We start from the raw sequence: 19510 nt of genomic DNA on the forward strand, positions 1-19510 counted from the left end.
CAATACTTTTTTAAATCATACATTTACATAAACGTTTATCTCGTTTAGAGGATTTTCCTGGGGCAAAGCTCTGTTTGTAGCACAGGGATCAATGACACATTATAGCAACCAGTTGTTGGGAATCTTTTAATTAGAGAAGTGGCCAATTTCTTGGGTGTTGAGGTGGAGGGCAGGGTTATTTCTAGGGTAACTGCAGAGGCTGATGAGGGCAGTGAAGGAGGACCCATCACAGAGGCAGGAGGTTCAGAGCAGAGGGAGGATGAGGCGGTGGTGTTGATTTTTTTATTTATTCCCTCCTTTTCCAGATTAATAAAAAAAATCAGATTTCACAAAGGGAGGCATATGATACATCATTCAGAAAACACACTGCATGGTGTAAAAACATTGCTTTATAAATTATCTGTTTTTGTGTTTACACTACTTCTTTATCTTAATAATCACCTAGAGAATCCAACACCCTGTAAATGCTTTGGTAAATAGAAATTGCTATGATATCATGCACAATTATAAGAAAGTGCTATATAAACATCACTGCTAGCACAGATTCATGAGCCTTCAAACCTAAAGCTTAATCACATATTTGTCACAGAGTGGAGCCCAAACATCAGAATAGTCTTTTAGTTTTGCAGTTGTAATAGTTTGTTTTTTACAGTTTTATCCTTAATGTTCTTGGAGGTTGACCTTGACCTGAGCTACTGCAGCAAGAGCCTGTCAGACCAACATGTAACTGATATGATGCTATTTAGCTGAGTCCAGTTAATGTATAACTTTTCATAAGGAGGCTCCGGTTTTCCGACACACTGGTCTGGAGTAGCTGCTTTGGTCCGTGGCATTCTTGGCTGCTAGTCTGATGCAGTAGGTGGTCCAGGGCCTCAGATTGGTCTCCTTGTAATTATCACCTAGCACGGTTTTTACTGTCGGTTGCTGATTGGACTGCTCTTCCTCCTCATCCTTCTCAATGACGAGCACGTACTCGGTTGCATTCTTCACAGTCACCCACTTCACATACATGTCGACACCACTTACTGTTACTATCAGCACCTCTGGCGCTCTAAGATCTGAAAGAGGAATTGACAACTGGTTCACAGTCCTGTGCTGAACCCCTATTCATGTCTGGCAGCACAGTAAGTAATGAAGTACCTTCATTTATATGGGCCTGGACCTCAGTGTCCCATAAATCTCTTCTGGTGCGAGCTCCTACTGGACCTGAGCACAATGGCAAATACAGTGCTTAATGCCAATTAAAATTTGCAGTGGCTTTAAACAGAAAATTGACTACGTGAAAATTGAAAGATTTGTTTCGTTGAATGAAATCTCGACCTCGGCCTCCTGAGTCATGAGGGCCTCACCTGTAATATTTCGATTAGCGTTGCTCTCTCCCACAGCGTTGCTTGCTGTGATCTCAGTGGCACTGGCATTGAAGTTGGTGAGTTGGCAGGACAGGGCGGTGGTGTTGCAGAGAACGGTGCGCTTTGGTCCAGATACATTATAGACTGTGTAGCTGGTGGCAAACACCGACCCATTCCAGGAGAGCACGGCCGACTGGGCGCTACCGCTGTACTTCACGTTCTCTGGAGGACAGGGGGCTGTAAAGGAAAAAGGCTGCTGGTAAAGCCTGGACTGTACACGGACATGTACAGTATAAGCATTGTAAAACATCAGTGGCCACCTGCTCTGAAACAGCTAAAGAAGATAAGCTGACGACAAAATAAAGTGACCTGTTATTCCAGTGACAGCACTGGAGGGTTTGCCAGCCCCAGCAGGGTTTCTGCTGCGTACGGTGAGGCTGAAAGCAGTGCTGCACGGCAGGGGGATCTCAAAGTATCTCCTGGGCAGCCAGTAGGACGAGACCTGCAGCTGAGTCTGCGTGTTGTTTTTGATTTGACCAGTTATCTCCACCAGGTAGTCCACATCGGAGCAGTTAACGCTGTCCCACGTGGTCCTGGTCCAGTAGGCCTGTTCCATCTTCTGCAGCCGGACTTGAACAGAGGCCGGGGGACACGGGACTGAGGAACAAAGATGGTTTTAGGGTTATTTGTTCATTTGATAGGACTACAAGTCAGACCCAAACACAAACGTTGATTTTCACATCACATTGAGCATCCTCCTACCTGCTCCCACACTCAGGAGTGGACTAGACGACGTGTTGCAGATACCGTTGGAGGCTTGAACAGAGAAATTGAAAACGTCGCCACACTTCAGGCCTTTGAATGTGCAGGAGGAGACGCTGTTGTTGCAGTAGAGCACATTTCCATCTACAGATTGGCCTTGGCTGTAGTACTGCACGGCGCCCTCCACGGCGTTCCAGGACAGCGAGGCCGAGTTGGTGTAGCAGTTTGTGTCCACAGTAAGGCCGGACGGCGTGCACGGCACTGAGAGGAGACACGGGGGGGTCAGAGGTTCTGGTTCCCGGTGGACCCACCAGAGGACGTGTTATTACTGTACCTGTGCTGATGGATGAAGTGCTGGGCTCGCTCGTGCAGTTGTCTCCACTGGCAGTGAGGTTGATGGTGTATGCTTGGCCACAGTGCAGATTAGCCAGCGTGCAGTTGTTGTCGGAGACGTTGCATCTGGCGACGTGTCCGTCCCGGCCCGTGGCTGTCAGCAGGTACGACGTGGCCACGAAGGAGCCGCTCCACCTCACTGCAGCTCCGTTCACCTCACACAGCTGTGTGACTGTCACGTCGGCTGGGACGCACGGGGCTGAAGCAGAAAATATTTGCATGAGTGCTAAATCCTGCAAGGCTTTAATGAGGCTGAACCGAAGCACCAACGTACCCGTTTTAATATTGGTCGGTGGACTTCTGAGGCTGCTGCACTTATTAGACGAGGACGACACGATGATGCTGTACTGCATGCCACAGCGGACGCCCTGGAGTTGACATGAATTGGAGGAGCTGTTACAGGAGATGAAGGTCTGGTCTTGGCCTTCGGCGGTCACCACGTAGAGCGTCGCGTCCGCCGCGTGCTGCCACTGGACCAGCACGGTATCGCTGCCGCACTGCGTCACTGCGCTGACAGCGCCCAGAGCACACGCACCTGAAGAGGGATTCAGAAAGGTTATAGGTTATTTTCTTCTTCTGCCACAGAACATGGAAGAAAATCTAACGCTCAGTGTCACATATGCATCAATCAAATGGCAGCTCATTGGAATCCTCAGCTTTCTGGTTCAGACTGTACCTGTTTCCAGCTCAAAGGAGGAGCTGCCATTGCTGTTGCAGACGTTATTGATGGCCGTGACGTGGAAGGAGTAACGCGTCCCACATTTCAGCTCTGGCACCTTACAGGTGGTGGAGGAGGTGCTGCAGCTGGAGTTGTCTCCTTTGGGCCCTTGAGCAAACACGAAGTAGCTCAAGGCTCCTTCCGAGTCGTCCCACGTCACCCACACGGAGTTGGAGATGCAGTCCAGGCGGCCCGTTGCGTTCTTCAGTACACACGGAGCTGTGGATGGCGAAATGATTTAGTGCGAACGTTAAATTCCACCTGTAACACATGTTTAAACGCCGCCTCTTTTTTTTGACTTCACCTGTAGATGTCTGCACCACGTCACTGAGTTTGCTCTCACAGCCTTCTCTCACAGCCAGGACCGTAATGTTGTAGCTCTGTCCACACGGTAGATTGCTTATCGTGCAAGTGGTGCTGGTTGAGTTACACTGGGGCCGTGCTCCGGTGTTGCTCACTGCTGCCACGTGGAAGTACTGAGCGGCCGGGCTGGGGGACCAGGACACCGATATGGCCCCTTCAGCACAGTGGGACACAGCAGCCACGTTCTGCGGCGCACAGGGGGCTGAAGGGGAGAGGGAAATAACAGGTTTGTATGAGATTGGTTAACAACACAGGAGATCTGTGTTGTTCTTGTTAAAGGCAGCAGTACCTGTCTTCACATACGCCGTGTTGCTTTGCACACTGGAGCAGGACTCATCCTGGGCGAACGCGCTGACGTTGTAGGTCTGGCCACACTGCAGGTCGCTCAGGTCACAGTAGGTCAGCGTGTTGTTGCATACTCGCTGGTGACTCGGGTCGGCTGTGACGCCCACTGCGTAGTAAGACGATGCTCCACTGGCCTGCTCCCACGTCACTGCAGCAGAGTTTGACTGGCACCGCAGGGAGGCTTTGACATTGGTGGGGCTGCACGGCACTGGAAGACGCATGGAAAGCCGGCTGTCAGAAGCCTTATTTCTCCTCCTGTGACCCATGGCTAAACTGGGAATATGCATTCATTGATCTACCTGACTGCAGGGTGAGGTCGAAGTGGCTGCTGTCACACCTTCCATCCTGAGCAGTCACTGTGAGGTTGTAGAGTTCCCCACAGTGCAAGCTGGGTAGCTGGCAACTGGTACCAGTGGTGGTGCATCCAACCATGTGACTGTCGGGTCCAAAACCTTGTACTGCGAAGGAGGACACGCCGTCTTCTTGCTCCCATGACACTACGCCAGTGTTGTTCATGCAAATCATCTGCGCCCCCACCTTCTGCGGTACACATGGCACTAGAAGTAGAGTAGCGTTCATTAGAGCTTTGACCCACCGAGCAGTGTATCAGGTTTAACATCTACTGAAAGAATCAATAATTTTACGTGTGCTGATTGTCACAGCGGGGCTTTCAGCGCTGGCACAGGTCTCATCTGAGCCGTGGACGCTGATGGAGTAGTTGAGGCTGCACAGCAAGTTGTTGAACACACATGTTGTGTCACTGCTGTTGCAGGTTGCAGCGTATCCGCCGCTGCCCTGAGCCACCGTGGTGTATAACAACGAGCCTGCGCTGGACTCCCAGGACACGGCCACAGCACCGGACTCACAGTTCAAAGAGGCTTCCAGCTGCTGCGGGACACAAGGAACTGAAGCCACACAGAGAATACCAGTCATATCAGCGCTTCTCCCTTCATGGCAAACTACTTAAATACAGTATTTCCAGAGGCCTTAATGCTACTTATTCCTACCTGCTTTCAGCTGCTTGATGTCACTCTCCGATATGTTGCACATGCTGTTAATGGCTAATACACTGATGTTGTATTTGAAGCCACACCTGAGATCTGTGAGGTCGCAGGTCTGTGTGCTCGTATTACAAACAGACTCATGTTCTTCCTCCCCGAAGGCTTGGACAATGTAGGAATCAGCCCCTCTGCTGGCCTGCCAGACCACCTGGGCTCGGTTAGTGGAGCAGTCCAGTACAGGAACAACATTTTGAGGAGGACAAGGTACTGGTAAGAAGAAAATGAGAAAGAAGTCACTGATGAGGCTTTTAAATTATCAGCACTGAGCTGTATGTTCATTTACTGTTGGAGCATTTACCTGAGACCACCTGGATCCTGCTGCTTGGAGGGCTATTACAGTTCTCATTCGAGGCCACAACTATCACGTTATATGTCTGGCCACACTGCAGGTTCCGAAGCTCACAGTTGGTGAACGTGGAGTTGCAGGTGGAAACAAAGCCGCTCAGAGACCGGGCCGTGGAGGTGTAGTACAAGGCTCCCTGTGCGTGGGTCCAGTTCACCAGAGCCGAGTTGGTGAAACAGTCCAGAGTCCCTGAGCTGATGTTGGGTTTGCAGGGAACTGAGAGAAGGAGGAAAAAATCAGAAGGGACTGTGAAACACGGGTACGCATACGGAGGTACACTGATGCTTCAGGACTCTACCTGAGCTGAACGTTATAGCTGGGCTGGGCCAACTTGAGCAGACGTTATCCTGTGCCACCACCTGGACCGAGTAGGACTGTCCACAAGTCAAGTTGGTCAAAGTACACTTTATGTCTCTAGTCTGGCAGAAGGAAACAGCTCCTTGTGTGCTCTGAGCTGTCACTTGGTAAGACAGAGCTCCGCCACTGACATTCCAGGACACAAGAGCTTGGTTTGCAGAGCAATCCATCACAACGTTGACATTAACAGGAACACAAGGCACTGGACAAAAACGAGGGATTAATGTGTTCAGTCACATCTAAAGCATGTATTTACACCTGTCAGACAGAACCAGGAGGTGCTTACCTGATGTCAGAGTGTTGGCCTTGCTGGGGTCAGAGTAGCATTGGCCATTGAAGGCAGTGACAGTGACTGTAAAGTTCTGGCCACAGTTAACGTTGGGTAAACCACACTGCTGGCTGTCAGACCAGCAGCCCTGCGACTGGGCGACTCCCTGGGTCAGTGAGGCGTTGTAGAACAGTGCTCCGGCTGAACCGTTCCACGACACTAGAGCAATGTTGGAGGCGCAGTTCATGGAGCTGGAGACTCCGGTGGGTGGGCAGGGCACTGGGAAAGAGGAGAAGAACAGGCTGCATGAACACGGAGCTGCTGACCTTTAGCCTTCCTCCAAGAGGAATCAAGTGTAATCAGGGTAACAGGCCTCTACCTGATGTTTGCTGTAATGATGGACTGGGGAGGCTGGTGCACACAGAGTCCACAGCCTGGACAGACAGGAAGTAATGCTGACCACACTGGAACTCAGAGATGAAGGTCCACGTGTCATTGGTGCTCAGCTGCACCGTGTGGCTCTTGTTTGTGTTCACTGCAGTCACAAGGTAGAACGTTGCTGTGCTGCTGGCACTCCAGGTCAGGGTTGCCACCTTGGAAATCATATTTTAGTTGAGTTTGTTGCCCTTTTCCCAACAAAAACTAAAGACAGGACACAAGTGCTTCTCACCTTTATAGAGCAGTTCATAGATGATGTTAAATTCTGGGGTATGCATGGTGCTAAAAACGAACGAAGACGAAAACCATCAACATCTCAGAGTCCAAGATGCATCTCTAACAAGCAATAATGTGTAGCCTGTTTATTCCTCCTCACAGATAAACAGGACCCGCCACACACAGCCTAAAGGCCTGCTTACCCATGCGTATGGAGGTGCTGTTGCTTGGTAAACTGCTGCACAGCTGGTCATTGGCGACGACATGAACGGTGTAGGTCTCGCCACAGTGCAGGTCCTTCCACGTGCAGCTGGTGGTGTTGGTGGTGCACACGTGGAGGTGGCCGTCCAGTCCCTTTGCGATGGCCAAGTAGGACTCTGCCCCGTTGCTGCTGGCCCAGCTGACTGAGCCGAGGCTGTTCTCACAGCGGGTGAAGCTCTGAACGTTCTCAGGGATGCAGGGGCCTGAGGAAACGGCGAGCTGCTCAGTCACCATGAACCTGCTGCCTGTTTTACCACACTAACATGTCAGTGGCACTCGTACCTGTCTTGAAGGTCGAAGGCGCGCTCAGGGCGCTTTCACATTTATCATCTTGTGCTTTTACGGTGAAGGTAAACAGCTGTCCACAGAGCAGCTCCGCCTGTACGGTTGTTTTATTGGTTTGGAAAGATGCGACATATCCCAAGTTTCCTGTAGCCGTCACCTCGTATACAAGCGCCCCTTTAGCCACAGACCAAACCAGCACCACCGTCTGGTTGTAACACGAGCCATGAACTGTCAGGCCAGTTGGCTGGCAGGGTTCTGGTGGAGAAGGTGACACAAATGCACATCACTACAGAGTACTGCAGTAAATGCAACTTCAGCTAAGATTATTAGGCTGTTAAAGGACTAGATCAGGGGTGCCCAATCCTGGTCCTCAAGAGCTACGGTTTTCTGCCCCAGCTAATACTGATTTATCAGATCAGGTGTGTTCAGTCAATCAGCAGCTAACTGACACACCCGATCAAGGTAATCAGCAGGGAGAGTTGGTAAAACAGCAGGACAGTAGCTCTCGAACACCAGGATTGGACACCCCTGGACTAGATGATAGATAATACAGAGATCACTAATAGACCCATACCTGTCTGTATGGTCACAGCGCTGCTGCTGTTGCTGTAACACATGCTGCTAAATGCAGTTACAGAGAAGACATACGTTTCCCCGCAGTGCAAACTGGAGAACTGGCAGGTGGAGTTGGTGGAGTTACACCTCAGAGTCATCCCCAGGCTGCTGGAGGCAGTGGCCAAGTAGAGCTCCACTCCCTGCATTTCCTCCCAGTACAAGCTGGCTGTACTGGTGCCACACTGCAGGTCCACTCCAACGTGCAAAGGTGTACAAGGAGCTGGACAAGACAAGTTCAGCACCACAAACTCAGACTATTAGAACCAATGAGTGCTTCATTTCCTCCTCCTCCTCTAGTTTGGACGACAGCTCTACTTACGTGTTCTAAAGCTGACGTTTGCCCGCCTCTCGGTTTGGCAGTGCTCATCGATGCTTGTGAGAGTGACGTTGTACGTCTGACCGCACAGCAGATCCACCAGCTCACAGCGGAGCCCAACAGTCTCACACGAAGCCGTGTTGCCGTCAGCAGCTGCCGCCGTCACCAGGTAGGAGACGGCTCCGCTGGCAGCGCTCCAGGAGATCTCAGCTGTGCTGTTGTTGCAGTTCAGCTTAGCTGCCACATTCGCAGCTGCACACGGAGCTACGCACATAAAGAGACATTCTATTTATTTACCTATTAGTCAGTAGAACTGTGCAATTTGAGGAAAAACTGTGGAAGTAGAGAATTATTCCTAAGCCGTTGTCTCAAAACATTATACCTGAGACCAGTGAGACTAAGGTGGAGGCGATGCTGCTGAGCGTGTTTCCCACAGCAATGACACTGGTGTAGTAGACGATGCCACAGTTCAAGCCTTCCACGCTGCAGAAGGTGTCGTTGGTGCTGCAGGACAGGGCCTGGCCATTGCGCCCATTGAGACTGGCCTTGTAGCTCACTGCTCCAACAGAGGGCTCCCACGACACGGTGCCAGTTTGAGTCTGGCACTGGACGCTGGTCTCCACGTTGCTGGGAGGGCAAGGTTCTGTTGCAGAGTGGTTGTGATGACAGATGGTGTTGTCACGTTGTCAAGTACAAATGCATAAAATACCACATGAATGTTTATATGTTAAAATATTTTTAGCAGCGAAAAAGACGTTTTCTCACCCGTGGTGATTATGACTGTTTTGTTTGAGGTGTCCACTCCTTGACATGCGTTGTTATTTGCCGTGACGGTCACACTGTACAACTGGCTGCAGACCAGGTTGTATAAGGCACAGTAGGTGTCATTAGTCGCACAAGTAGACGTTAGGCCCCGATCCGTCATCGCCTTCACAGTGTAATTGGTGGCTCCAGAAGCCACGTCCCACTCCACCTGGCCGATGGACAGGCTGTACTGAGTGGTGATATGTACCGGGACGCAAGGTCCTGACAGAGAGGATGGAGTTAAAACCCAGAGAAGCAGACAGAAGGTATGTTCATAGGTACAGGTCAGTAGCCAGACTTACTTAAACATGAAGCATCAGAAAGACAAACAATTACGTTACTCACCAGTTACCAGATCGCCCTTGAGGTAAAGGATGCTGCTGCAGCTCGGTCCGACCGCCCTGACGGACACGAAGTAGCTGTGGCCACAGAGCAGCCTGTTCACCTCGCAGTAGGTGCTGTTGGTCTCACAGGTGACGTTGGGACCTAGCGTGGTGCTGAGCGTCACCACATACCACACGGCTCCATCACTTGGGTACCACGTCACTATGGCCAGCTTCATGTTACAGTCAAACACTGCCTTGATATTTCTAGGTTTGCAGGGGGCTGAGAAGGAAATACAAAGGTTTAACTAAACTAGCATGTTGTGATTTACTGGAAACTAGTACTTTTAAATTGTATCTGCTTCCTGTGGTTGGATTGCCAGGGGCAATGTGCTGATCGCTTTTCTCTCCTACCCGAGGGTATGTCCACCACAGGAGTGGACGGACTGTTGCAGTATCCGTCAGAGGACACCACTGAGATGTGGTAGACCTGACCGCAACCGAGACCCGTCACGTTGCACGAGCCCTGTGTCGTGCCCTGGCAGGTCGTGGTGTCACCGATACTGTCCTGCACTGTGGCGAGGTAGGAGTCCGCCCCTAAGCTCTGGGACCAGGACACGGTCAAAGAGTTGCTATTGCAGTTCACCACAGGCAAGACGGATGCAGGAGTGCAGGGCACTGCGGAGAACAGGTGAAGAGGAGCTTTAGTGCCGATCCAAGACTATAACTTCAGGAGACCATCACAGAGATAATTGCTACCTGTTTTGATGGTGATATTGTCACTGGGTTGGCTCACGCAGTCGATGTCCTCAGCTGTCACCTGGGCTGTGTAGTGCAGTCCACAGTGCAGTCCTGTCAGCTCACACTGGCTGTCATAAGAGACACACTGGTCCTGGTGGCCGTCAGTACTGACTGCCCTCACTCTGTAAAGCTGTCCTCCTTTGCTCTGGTTCCACGATATAGAGGCGACATTGTTGCTGCAGCTCAGATTGCCTTTGAGGTCCTGAGGAATGCAAGGTGCTGGACGGAGAGAGAATATAAAACTAAATTCTGCATTCCATCCACTTTGTGTGAGTTAAGAGCGTCTCTGGGTCCTACTTGTTCTGACGATGTGCACGTCACTCTGTGAGCTGTTGCAGGTCCGCCCCTCGGCCGTGACCAGCAGGACGTGCATTTCTCCACACGGCAGGTTGGTGATGTCACAGCCAGTGGCCGCGGACGAGCAGCAAGCGCTGCCGCCGCTGATCCGTTCCAGCGTGGCCGTGTACATTACTGCACCACGGACGGCCCCCCAGGAGACACGGACCGTGTGCTGATCACAGTCCACTGTGTTTGTTACATTTTGGGGAGGACAGGGAGCTGAGAAGAGCAAACACGATGTTAGAGAAGCTAATCAGACTGATACAGAGGCATTGGGTACAGGTTTACCTGTCTCTCTGGTGACTGCGTTACTGGGTGCACTGGAGCACTGTGGGTTTTGGGCCTCCAGCTTGAAGGTGAGGTTCTGGCTGCAGGTCTGCTCTGGCAGACTGCATATCCCGCTGGTAGTGGAGTCACACTGTAGTGAATGCGTCAAACCGCTTGTGTCCATCACTATGGCAACGTAGTCTACAGCACCAGCAGATGGCTCATAAAATACCCAGACAGAGTTGGTCAGACAGTCGATCTCCACGTCAGATAATTTAGGGACGCAGGGAACTGGAGGAGAGCGAGGGCAACGTCACAACTTGGCTTACTGTAATTTTGCAAATACTAAAAATGTACAACAAGAGTATTGAGTGTTTGCCTGTTTTGATGAGGGTTGTGGGGCTGGTCCTGCCAACACACCCGTTCCTGAATGGTGTGACGCTGACGTTATACTCATTCCCACACTGCAGCGTGCTGAGACCACAGCCGCCGCCCGTGCTGGTGCAGTTGTCTTGATGCCCAGCGGTGTCAACTGCTGTCACCACATACACGGCTCCCGGCTCACTGCCGTTCCAGGTCACAGATACAGCTCCAGTGCTGCAGTTCAGCGTGGTCAGGAATGATGAGGGGGGGCAGGGAGCTGAGAGCAGGAGACGGGGCAGAAATACAAAAAGCGTTTGCAAAAAGCTGCAACAAGAAAATAAGACCAGAGAAACAAAGGCGATGACTGTGTCCTGCAGCTTCACCCACCGGTGTAGACTTGCTGCACTGGGCTCTGGGAGCTGTTGCAGGTGGAATCCTGGGCCACCACTGTAACACTGTAGGCTAGGCCGCACAGCAGATTGGGTATAACACACTGGTGCTTATCAGTCGTGCAGACGCTGACTTGACCTTTGCTGCTCACAACTGAGGTGCGGAACTGTAGAAAGTAGCCTGTCGACTGCCATGTGACGTTCAGGACCCCAGACAGACAGTCGAGGCTGTTCTGTATGTTGTACGGAACACAGGGAGCTGCAGGGAGAGCAGACGCTGGGTCAGCGTCCTGGGACTGGACCAGCGCACATTTGGAAGTGGTTGCACACACTTCCTGCACTTCACCTTGATTAATAATGTTTTAACATTTAATATGCAAGAAAAAGAACAAAACCAACCTGTGTGAATGACTTTAGTTTGACTCCTGGCCCCGTTACACTGCTTATCAACACCAGTCACGTAGACCTGGTACTCCTGACCACAGAGCAGCCCCGGGATCTGGCAGCTGGTGCTGTTGGTGGTGCATGACCACTGCTGACCCTGCGCATTCTCAGCCACTGCTACGTAAGACGCTGACCCCTGCGACGCCTGCCATGACACTGTTATGGTGTTTGACGTGCAGGAGGAGATGACCGTCACGTTGATGGGCGGACAGGGAGCTGGGGTGAACCAAACGAAGCAACAGGAAGATCAGTGTGTGTCCTATAAACCTTATATCACAGACCAGGTTGAAAAGACTAATGGTGCTGCAGAAGGGTGTGATGGTTCTGTAATCTGATAATCTAAATGAGGCCATAACTCTAAGTTACCTGTGTTGATCATGTTCCACTCCTGGCCAGGACTGGGGCAGTTCTGTCCCTGCCCACTGACGCTCACCTTGTAGCTCTGCCCACAACTCAGAGAGGTGATATTACAGGAGGAACCATTGGTGGAGCAGGAGTGGCTTGGTGCGGACAAGGCCTCGGCTGAGGCGTTGTAGTACAGGATGCCTCTGCCAGTTCTCCAAAACACTGTGGCCGTGTTGGTGCTGCAGTCCAGCGTGGTGTTCAGATTACTCTGAGGACAAGGACCTAGAAGAGCAGGATCAGTTATTATACATACAAACATGATCACGTGACCTTGGTTAGTCAAATAATAATCTATTATATAGGTCCAATATAGAGAAACTAATGTAAATAAATATTGTTTTTCTTACCTGTGATGAAATCGAAGGTGCCACTGACCAAGCTGATGCAGGAGTTGTGACGAGCCACCACTGAAATGCTGTAGAGCTGCCCACATGCCAGGTTTTGAAAGTTACAGTTCGTGTCTGTGGTGTTACATTCAGCATTGCTGCCGAGCGTGCCACGAGCATAGACTGTATAGGATGTGGCACCGCGGGCCGCGTCCCAAATGACCGTGGTGATACCGGTCCCGCAGTCCACTGTAGCTGTGAGGTGGTTGGGAGAGCACGGAGCTGAGGGGGAAAGAAGCAGGGTTCAGTTACACACACGCAGACCTGAACTTAACCCGTCTTAACTGTTGCTTTATAATTTGTGACTGTACCTGTGTTAAAGCCTTGAGCAGCAGCCAGTTCACTGCTGCAGGAATTGGTGTGCCCAGCGACGCTCACGACGTAGCTCTCTCCGCAGGTCAGGCTGTTGAAGGTGCAGCTGGAGCTGTTGGAGGTGCAGCTGGTGCTGCCTCCTCTGCTGTCCACAGCAGTCACCACCTGAGTCTGGTCCGGACCCGCGTTTGCCCAGGTCACCAGGGCCACGTTAGTGCTGCACTGCAGGTCCACCGACACGTTGTTTGGTTTGCACGGAGCTGGTGGAGATAAATGTGACTTTAACCTACATGTAGCAAGTATCAAGCTCTAAAGTCTGATAAGTAAACAGTAAACATTTGATTTCGCTTTTTGCAATACATTTTTTTACCTGACTGCACTTTGTAGTCCGAGCCCTCGATGGTGCCACAGCTGACTGAGGATGTGGTGACCACAAGGCCGTAGGTGAGGCCACATTTCAGGCTGGAAATGGTGCAGCTGGTGCCAGTAGAATCACAAGTTGACTGTGTGTCATTGTTGGCAATAGCGATGGCGGTGTAGGACACAGGGTTGCCCAGGCCCGGCCTCCACTGCACTGCAAAGGAGTTGGCGGTGCAGTTCACCTGAGCTGTCACCTTGTCGGGCAGACACGGAGCTGTGGGAGCCATGAAGGATAGATCAGGTTATACCCAGGTTCTGAGAATTAAAACAAACCCTGAGATTGAAACTCAATCACCTGAGTTGAATGTTAGATTAGCTCCTGTGCTGCTGTTGCAGGTTTCACTGGAAGCTACCACAACCGCTGAATACTGGTCCCCACAGACCAGCTTCATTGAGCAGGCTGTGGTGTTGGAGGAACAGGAAGCTCTGTGGTTATTGCGGTTTCCAGTCGCAGTAGCCGTGTAGGAGGTAGCATACAGACTGGGCACCCAGCTCAGCGTTCCCATGCTGGTGCCACAGTCTGTGCTGGCTGTCAGGTTGGTGGGTGGACACGGAGCTGACGGGAGAGAGATGCTCACTAAATGTAAAGTACTTATTGGGCCGTTTTGCTTTTAGTTTAGGATTTTATGTTGGGTGCTTGTAGGCTCTGAGCTAAACGCAGCTAGATACTGACCCGTTTCAATTTGTGTCGGGTCGCTAAGGACACTGGTGCAGGAACTGTCTCTCGCTGCCACCCTGAAGATGTACAGGTTGCTGCACAGCAGCCCGGTGACCACGTAGGACGTCTGCTGCGTGGTGTAAGTGTACGCGTTGGCTCCTCTATATTGTTTAGAGTAGAGTAGGTAGGTGACATCACTTCTGGGACTCGGATCCCACAGAACCGTGATGTCGCTGTTCATGCAGTTTGTCACTCCGTATACGTTGGCAGGCGGACAGATGACTGGTGGAGACAGAAGCATTAAAACAGTATTATAGTAGAAGTACTAATGAGTATCTTTCCTGAATATTTACACACATGCATGTATCTTATGTACAATTAAAGTTGGGATTGTGTGAACATTTAAACACATTCTCCTTTCTGGCCACAGTTAAATGGAAGACGTGAGTAAAAAAACAAGCTTTGCTTTTTGGTCTGTTCTGTAATTATTTTCTGTTTAATCAGATATATCCTAAAGTATCCAACTACTCCACTGATTGTCTTTGAACTCTTGCTGACCAGACTGGAAGGTGACGGGCAGGCTGGGCTGGCTCCTGCATCCCCGCTCCACGGTGACCACGGTGACCACGGACGTCACGCCACAGCTGAGGTCCATGAGGTCACAGGCCGTTTGACTGGAGGTGCAGTTGTGTGTGCGTAGATCCACGGCAGTGACCACATACAAGTCTGCTTTCAGGGCAGCTGTCCAGTTCACGTGGGCCACGTTGTTGTCACAGCGCAGGGACACCTGGACGTTGGTGGGAGGGCAGGAGCCTGGGAGATCGGACAAAGGTTAAGGTGACTCAGTCCTTCCACCACTGTATGTATCTGATGGTCATCGTACCTGTGACATAGTTGTACGGGGAGCTGTCGATGCCCTTGCAGGTTGCAGAGTAGGGGCTCACGGTGATCATGTAGGTCTCAGAGCAGACCATGTTGGGTAGAAGACAATTCGTGCTGCTCGTGTTGCACTGTTTGACGTCGCCGTTCCTGCCGAGCGCCCTCACCTGGTAGTAAGCTGCAGCGCCGCTGGGCTGCCAGCTCACGGCCGCCGTGTTGTTGTCACACACCAAGGAGGTGCTCACATTCGCCGGGGCACAGGGGCCTGGAGGGTGGGAAGCAAAGGCATGGGAATACAGCTTAGCCCAGCGTGGAGCTCTGGTTCCTGCTCCACTTACCCGTCTGTATCTGGGTCACTCCTGGCACGCTGCTGTTGCACTGGTCTGCCACAGCAAACACCTTCACAGCATATGTGCGACCGCAGAGCAGCGAGGGAAGGGAGCAGTCGGTTTGGTCTGTCATGCAGACGGCTGTGTTGTTTCCAGACTGGACAACGGCGTAGAAACTCTTCCTGCCCAGAGTCTCGTCCCAGGTCAAAACAGCGATGCCAGAGACGCAGGAGTACGTGAACTCCACGTGGGCAGGGGTGCAAGGCGCTGGGATGAGAAAGGAGAACAGGTACTCGCTTAGACGTGTCCAGTCTAGACACAAAGTAGAACCATTTGTACTGGAAAGAGTTTACTCCTGTAATAGTGTTGTCTATTCACCATACTAAACATACAAATAAACCAAACCTGTGCAATGTTTAGGCAAAACCCTCAAATCAGGGTTGTCAAACCCTGGTCTTTGAGAGCTGCTGTCCTGCTGGCTTTCTCTCCCTACCTCAGGTAATACCTCGACCAGGTGTGTTTATCCAGTCAGCAACTACTTGACACAGCTGATCAAGGTAATCAGCAAGGAGAGGTGGAAAACCAGCAGGACAGTAGCTCTGGACGACCAGGGTTGGACACCTCTGCTCTAAGTTGTATCTCACCTGTGACGATTGTAAACGTAGAACTGGGTTTGCTCAAACACTGGAGTCCTTGTGCAGCAGCCTGGACAGTGTAAGTGTTCCCACACTGCAGATCAGCCAGCACACAGCTGCTGTTGGAGGAATTACAGGAAGTCGAGTATCCCAGGATGGAGGCGGCGCCGACCGTGACGCTAATGGCGTCCTTGTCCTGGACCCAGGTGACCACCGCACGGTTGGAGCTACAGTCCAGGTTGTAGCTTTGGATCACGGGAGCGCAGGGAGCTAGAAACAGGGAAGCACAAGCATTTAAGCAACAACAAGCACAGAGCTGGCTGACTGAGACAGACGATCATAATGAGGTCTGCCTTCACCTGTGGTCACGTTGGTTTTGGCCAGTATGGAGCTGTTGCACCTGCCGTCCCCTGCCAACACCGTCACAGTGTAGTCCTCCCCACACTGCAGCTGGCTTAGCTGACACCAGGTGCCGCTGGAGCTACAGGAGTCGACCAGGCCGTTGGACCTGGCCAGGACGGTGTAATACTGCGCTCCGGCGCTGGCTCCCCAGGAGACCGTGGCCACGCCGGAGACGCAGTTCAGGACGGCAGTCACGTTTTTAGGGTCACAGGGAGCTGGAGGCCAGGAAGGAGAGCATCATGTCAACTGTTTGTCTTCTATCATGAGAACAACATGTACAATAAATACCTGCTCGTGCTGAGACCACGTTGCTGTTAGAGCTGTTACACGTGCTGCCGAGGGCGGCCACACTCAGCGTATACGTCTGAGCACACTGGAGGACGGGGAAGAGGCACCTGAGATCAGTGGTGACACAGGAAATGGACGAGTTTCCTGGTCCCCTCAATGTGGACATGTAGGACACTGCACCGGCAGCAGCGTCCCAGGACATCTGCAGCGTGTTGTTGGGACAGTCCACGACGCCTTGGACGTTCACAGGAACACACGGCACTGAGACATGTGGAAATAAACGAAAAGGTCAGGTGACTTTTCTCAGTGCCGGGGGGCACATGCTGATTGTTGTGACCACATTCTCACCAGAATAAACAACAGTCGCGACGCTGCTGGGTCCTTCACATGTGCTGCTGGTGGCTTTGACCGTGACGTTATACTGATCGCCACACTTCAACGAAGGCAGCGTGCAGCTGGAACCCTGCGTGGAGCACAGGACCTCAGCTCCGGCCCTGGACACGGCCCTGGCGCTGCAGTTGACCGGTCTGGACCGCGGTGCCCAGCTGACGGTCAGCGCGTTAGAGGTGCAGTCCAAGGTGTTGGTCACGTTCTGAAGAGGACACGGGGCTGAGAGGGAAACAGTCATGAAACGACTCAGGCTCCACACAACAAGGAGCAGCAGAAGGAGCTTAGGGAGGCGACCCCTCCTCACCTGTGGACTGGATGAGCGGCTGGCTGTCGAGGCTGTGACAGCTGCCGTCGGAGGCTGACACCGTGAAGTTGTAGTCCCTGTCGCAGAGCAGACCCTGCAGCCGGCAGCCGAGCGCCGCCCCAGCGTCACAGGTCACGCTGTGCCCGTCTGCGCTGACCGCCCTGCCGGTGTAGGACAGCGCGTTGGCGCTGCTGCTCCAGGTCAGCGCGGCAGCGTTGGTGCTGCAGTCCAGAGAGACGTTGAGCTGCAGCGGAGGACAGGGCACTGCAGAGGCAAGAGATCAGGATGGGACGAACGCTGTGAAGCCCTGGAGCTGAACGGTCGCCGACCCGTCCTCACCTGTGGGCTGCTTCACCGCAGGGCTCCCCGCGCTGGTGCAGGCGTCGTCCGCGGCCGCCACGCTGACGTCGTACACCTGGCTGCACGACAGGCCGTCGACTCGGCACCATGTGGTGTTGGACACGCACGTGTGGCCAACGTTGTCTCTACCCACGGCGACCGCTGTGTAGATCTTGGCACCGCTGCTCGCCTGCCATGTCAGCTCCATGAAGCTCTGGCTGCAGTTTCTCTTCACCATCACGTTAGACGGGACACATGGCGCTGGAGGATGAGGACCCTCGTCAGCTCAATCAGTTACAGATGCGTTTGTTAATAGCTGCTTACACACGTACTCTCTGTGACGGGTAGGACCGAGGCAAAGCTGAGGCACGTGTGATTGAAGGACCTGACCCTCACTGTGTACACCAGCCCGCACGGGAGGGTGTTAACGCTCAGCGTGGGCTGAGAGCTGTTGTAGGAGCGCGTCGTGTTGCTGCTGGTGATCACAGTCATGTAGCCCTCTGCGTTTTTGGATGCGTTCCAGCCGAGGGTCAGTCCACCTGACGCACAGTCGACCCGCGCCTGCACGTTGGCCGGCCCACAGGGAACTAGACACCAGGCAAAAATGGGTCAGTACAAAATAAACAGAGTCGTATCCGGGAGTGGACTCTTCCCTTACAAATCAAACCTGCTCCAACCTGAGTCAAAGGAGACGGCGGTAGAGGGGAGACAGGGGCAGCTGCCGTCGTGGTAGCACACGGTGGCCGTGTAGAGCCGGCCACAGGTCAGGTTGGGTATGCTGCAGCTGGTCGTCGTGGAGCTGCAGCTGAGCAGCCCCAGGTTCTCATCTACGATGGTGGCGGTGTAGGAGTTCAGCGTGGGGGAGCCCAGCCACGAAATCACCGCCTCGTTGGTGTCACAGTTCAGGGAGGCGGCGACGTGGCTCGGTGGGCAAGCAGCTGGAGCGAACAGAAGCACACGTTGACCTTAAAGCAGTCGTTCAGCAGCTTCCTTGTGTGGGGACCCACGTACCTGTCGCTGTGGTGATGCTCTTGCTCTCGGAGCTGTTGCAGTTAAAGTTGGAGGCGATGACAGTCACCGTGTAGTTTGTGCCGCACTGCAACCCTGTGACCTTACAGGTCAGATCCATGGAGTTACAGCTGTTAACGGCACCACCGCTGCCTCTCGCCATCACCATGTAAAAAATAGCCCCGTTGGACAGATCCCAGGTCACCGTGATGGCATCGGGGCTGCAGTCCTTCACTGCTGCCACATTCTGGGGAGTACACGGAGCTGAAAGAGAGGCGCCAGAGCAAGATGGTGAGTTCCAGGTTCTACCCCACAAGTCAAGAGGAATTATTCTGTTTACTAGGACTGGTTTGGTCTATAAAACATCATAATTTTCCAGTTACAGCAGATCTAGATCATTTATGAATTAATTTCTTATTTTATTGCTGTCTTTTGTATATTTTTTCCTCCCTTGCAGATACCTGTATCTACCTTCTGTCTCCTCACCTGTTTGAGCTACAGGAGCCAGCGCCATCGGACTCTGACATTCGTCATCAAACGCTTGCACGTAAACGGTGAGGTATTCTCCGCACTGGATGTCCTGTAAGGCGCAGCTGTTGGTCATGGTGCTGCAGTTGTAGAAGCTGTTGGTGGCCCGGGTGCCGTAGGCCTCCACAGAGTACCACACGGCGCCCTCTGCAAGGTCCCACGTGGTGAGCAGAACATTGGTTCTGCAGTCACTCGATGTTTGCAGGTTCTGGGGAATACAAGGGGCTGGAGAGAAGAAGGAGGTGGGAAATCCAGTCAGGACGTGAACATAGACTCATCCGTATGCAGATGAACACAGACATGTTGTTGTTTACCTGTGCGGATGTCGACGCTGGCGCTGACCTCACTCTGACACAGTCCAGTAACTGCATAGACATTGAAATAGTAGTGTTGTCCGCACACGGTTC

General features: G+C 52.4%; 2 protein-coding genes across 2 annotated transcripts; both read right to left on the reverse strand.

Annotated features, from left to right (window-relative positions):
• Window positions 1–129: 129 nt before the first annotated feature.
• Window positions 130–10808, reverse strand: LOC114853680 (fibronectin-like). Its single transcript, XM_029147329.3, has 29 exons — window positions 10646–10808; window positions 10316–10576; window positions 9977–10237; window positions 9632–9895; window positions 9240–9500; window positions 8856–9116; window positions 8473–8733; window positions 8094–8354; window positions 7734–7994; window positions 7157–7414; window positions 6817–7077; window positions 6630–6679; window positions 6339–6552; window positions 5978–6238; window positions 5633–5893; window positions 5290–5550; window positions 4938–5198; window positions 4575–4835; window positions 4230–4487; window positions 3875–4138; window positions 3527–3787; window positions 3181–3441; window positions 2779–3039; window positions 2446–2703; window positions 2112–2372; window positions 1719–2006; window positions 1350–1586; window positions 1141–1206; window positions 130–1058 (listed from the first exon to the last, which is right to left on the reverse strand). Exons 1-29 carry the CDS (start codon window positions 10806–10808, stop codon window positions 772–774), a joined length of 7044 nt encoding a protein of 2347 aa, XP_029003162.2. The 3' UTR covers window positions 130–771.
• A 91-nt stretch (window positions 10809–10899) lies between these two features.
• LOC121202196 (uncharacterized) lies at window positions 10900–19179 on the reverse strand. Its single transcript, XM_055508605.1, has 22 exons — window positions 19037–19179; window positions 18579–18880; window positions 18245–18505; window positions 17900–18154; window positions 17568–17828; window positions 17229–17492; window positions 16883–17143; window positions 16535–16768; window positions 16204–16461; window positions 15854–16114; window positions 15300–15476; window positions 14885–15205; window positions 14560–14814; window positions 14017–14283; window positions 13639–13899; window positions 13294–13557; window positions 12923–13183; window positions 12573–12833; window positions 12187–12447; window positions 11776–12036; window positions 11375–11635; window positions 10900–11264 (listed from the first exon to the last, which is right to left on the reverse strand). The coding sequence occupies exons 1-22, from the start codon at window positions 19177–19179 to the stop codon at window positions 10900–10902; spliced, it is 5715 nt and encodes a 1904-aa protein (XP_055364580.1).
• Between the last annotated feature and the right edge of the window lie 331 nt (window positions 19180–19510).

Source organism: Betta splendens, chromosome 4 (genome assembly GCF_900634795.4).
Source record: "Betta splendens chromosome 4, fBetSpl5.4, whole genome shotgun sequence".
In the NCBI taxonomy this organism is placed as follows: Eukaryota; Metazoa; Chordata; class Actinopteri; order Anabantiformes; family Osphronemidae; genus Betta; species Betta splendens.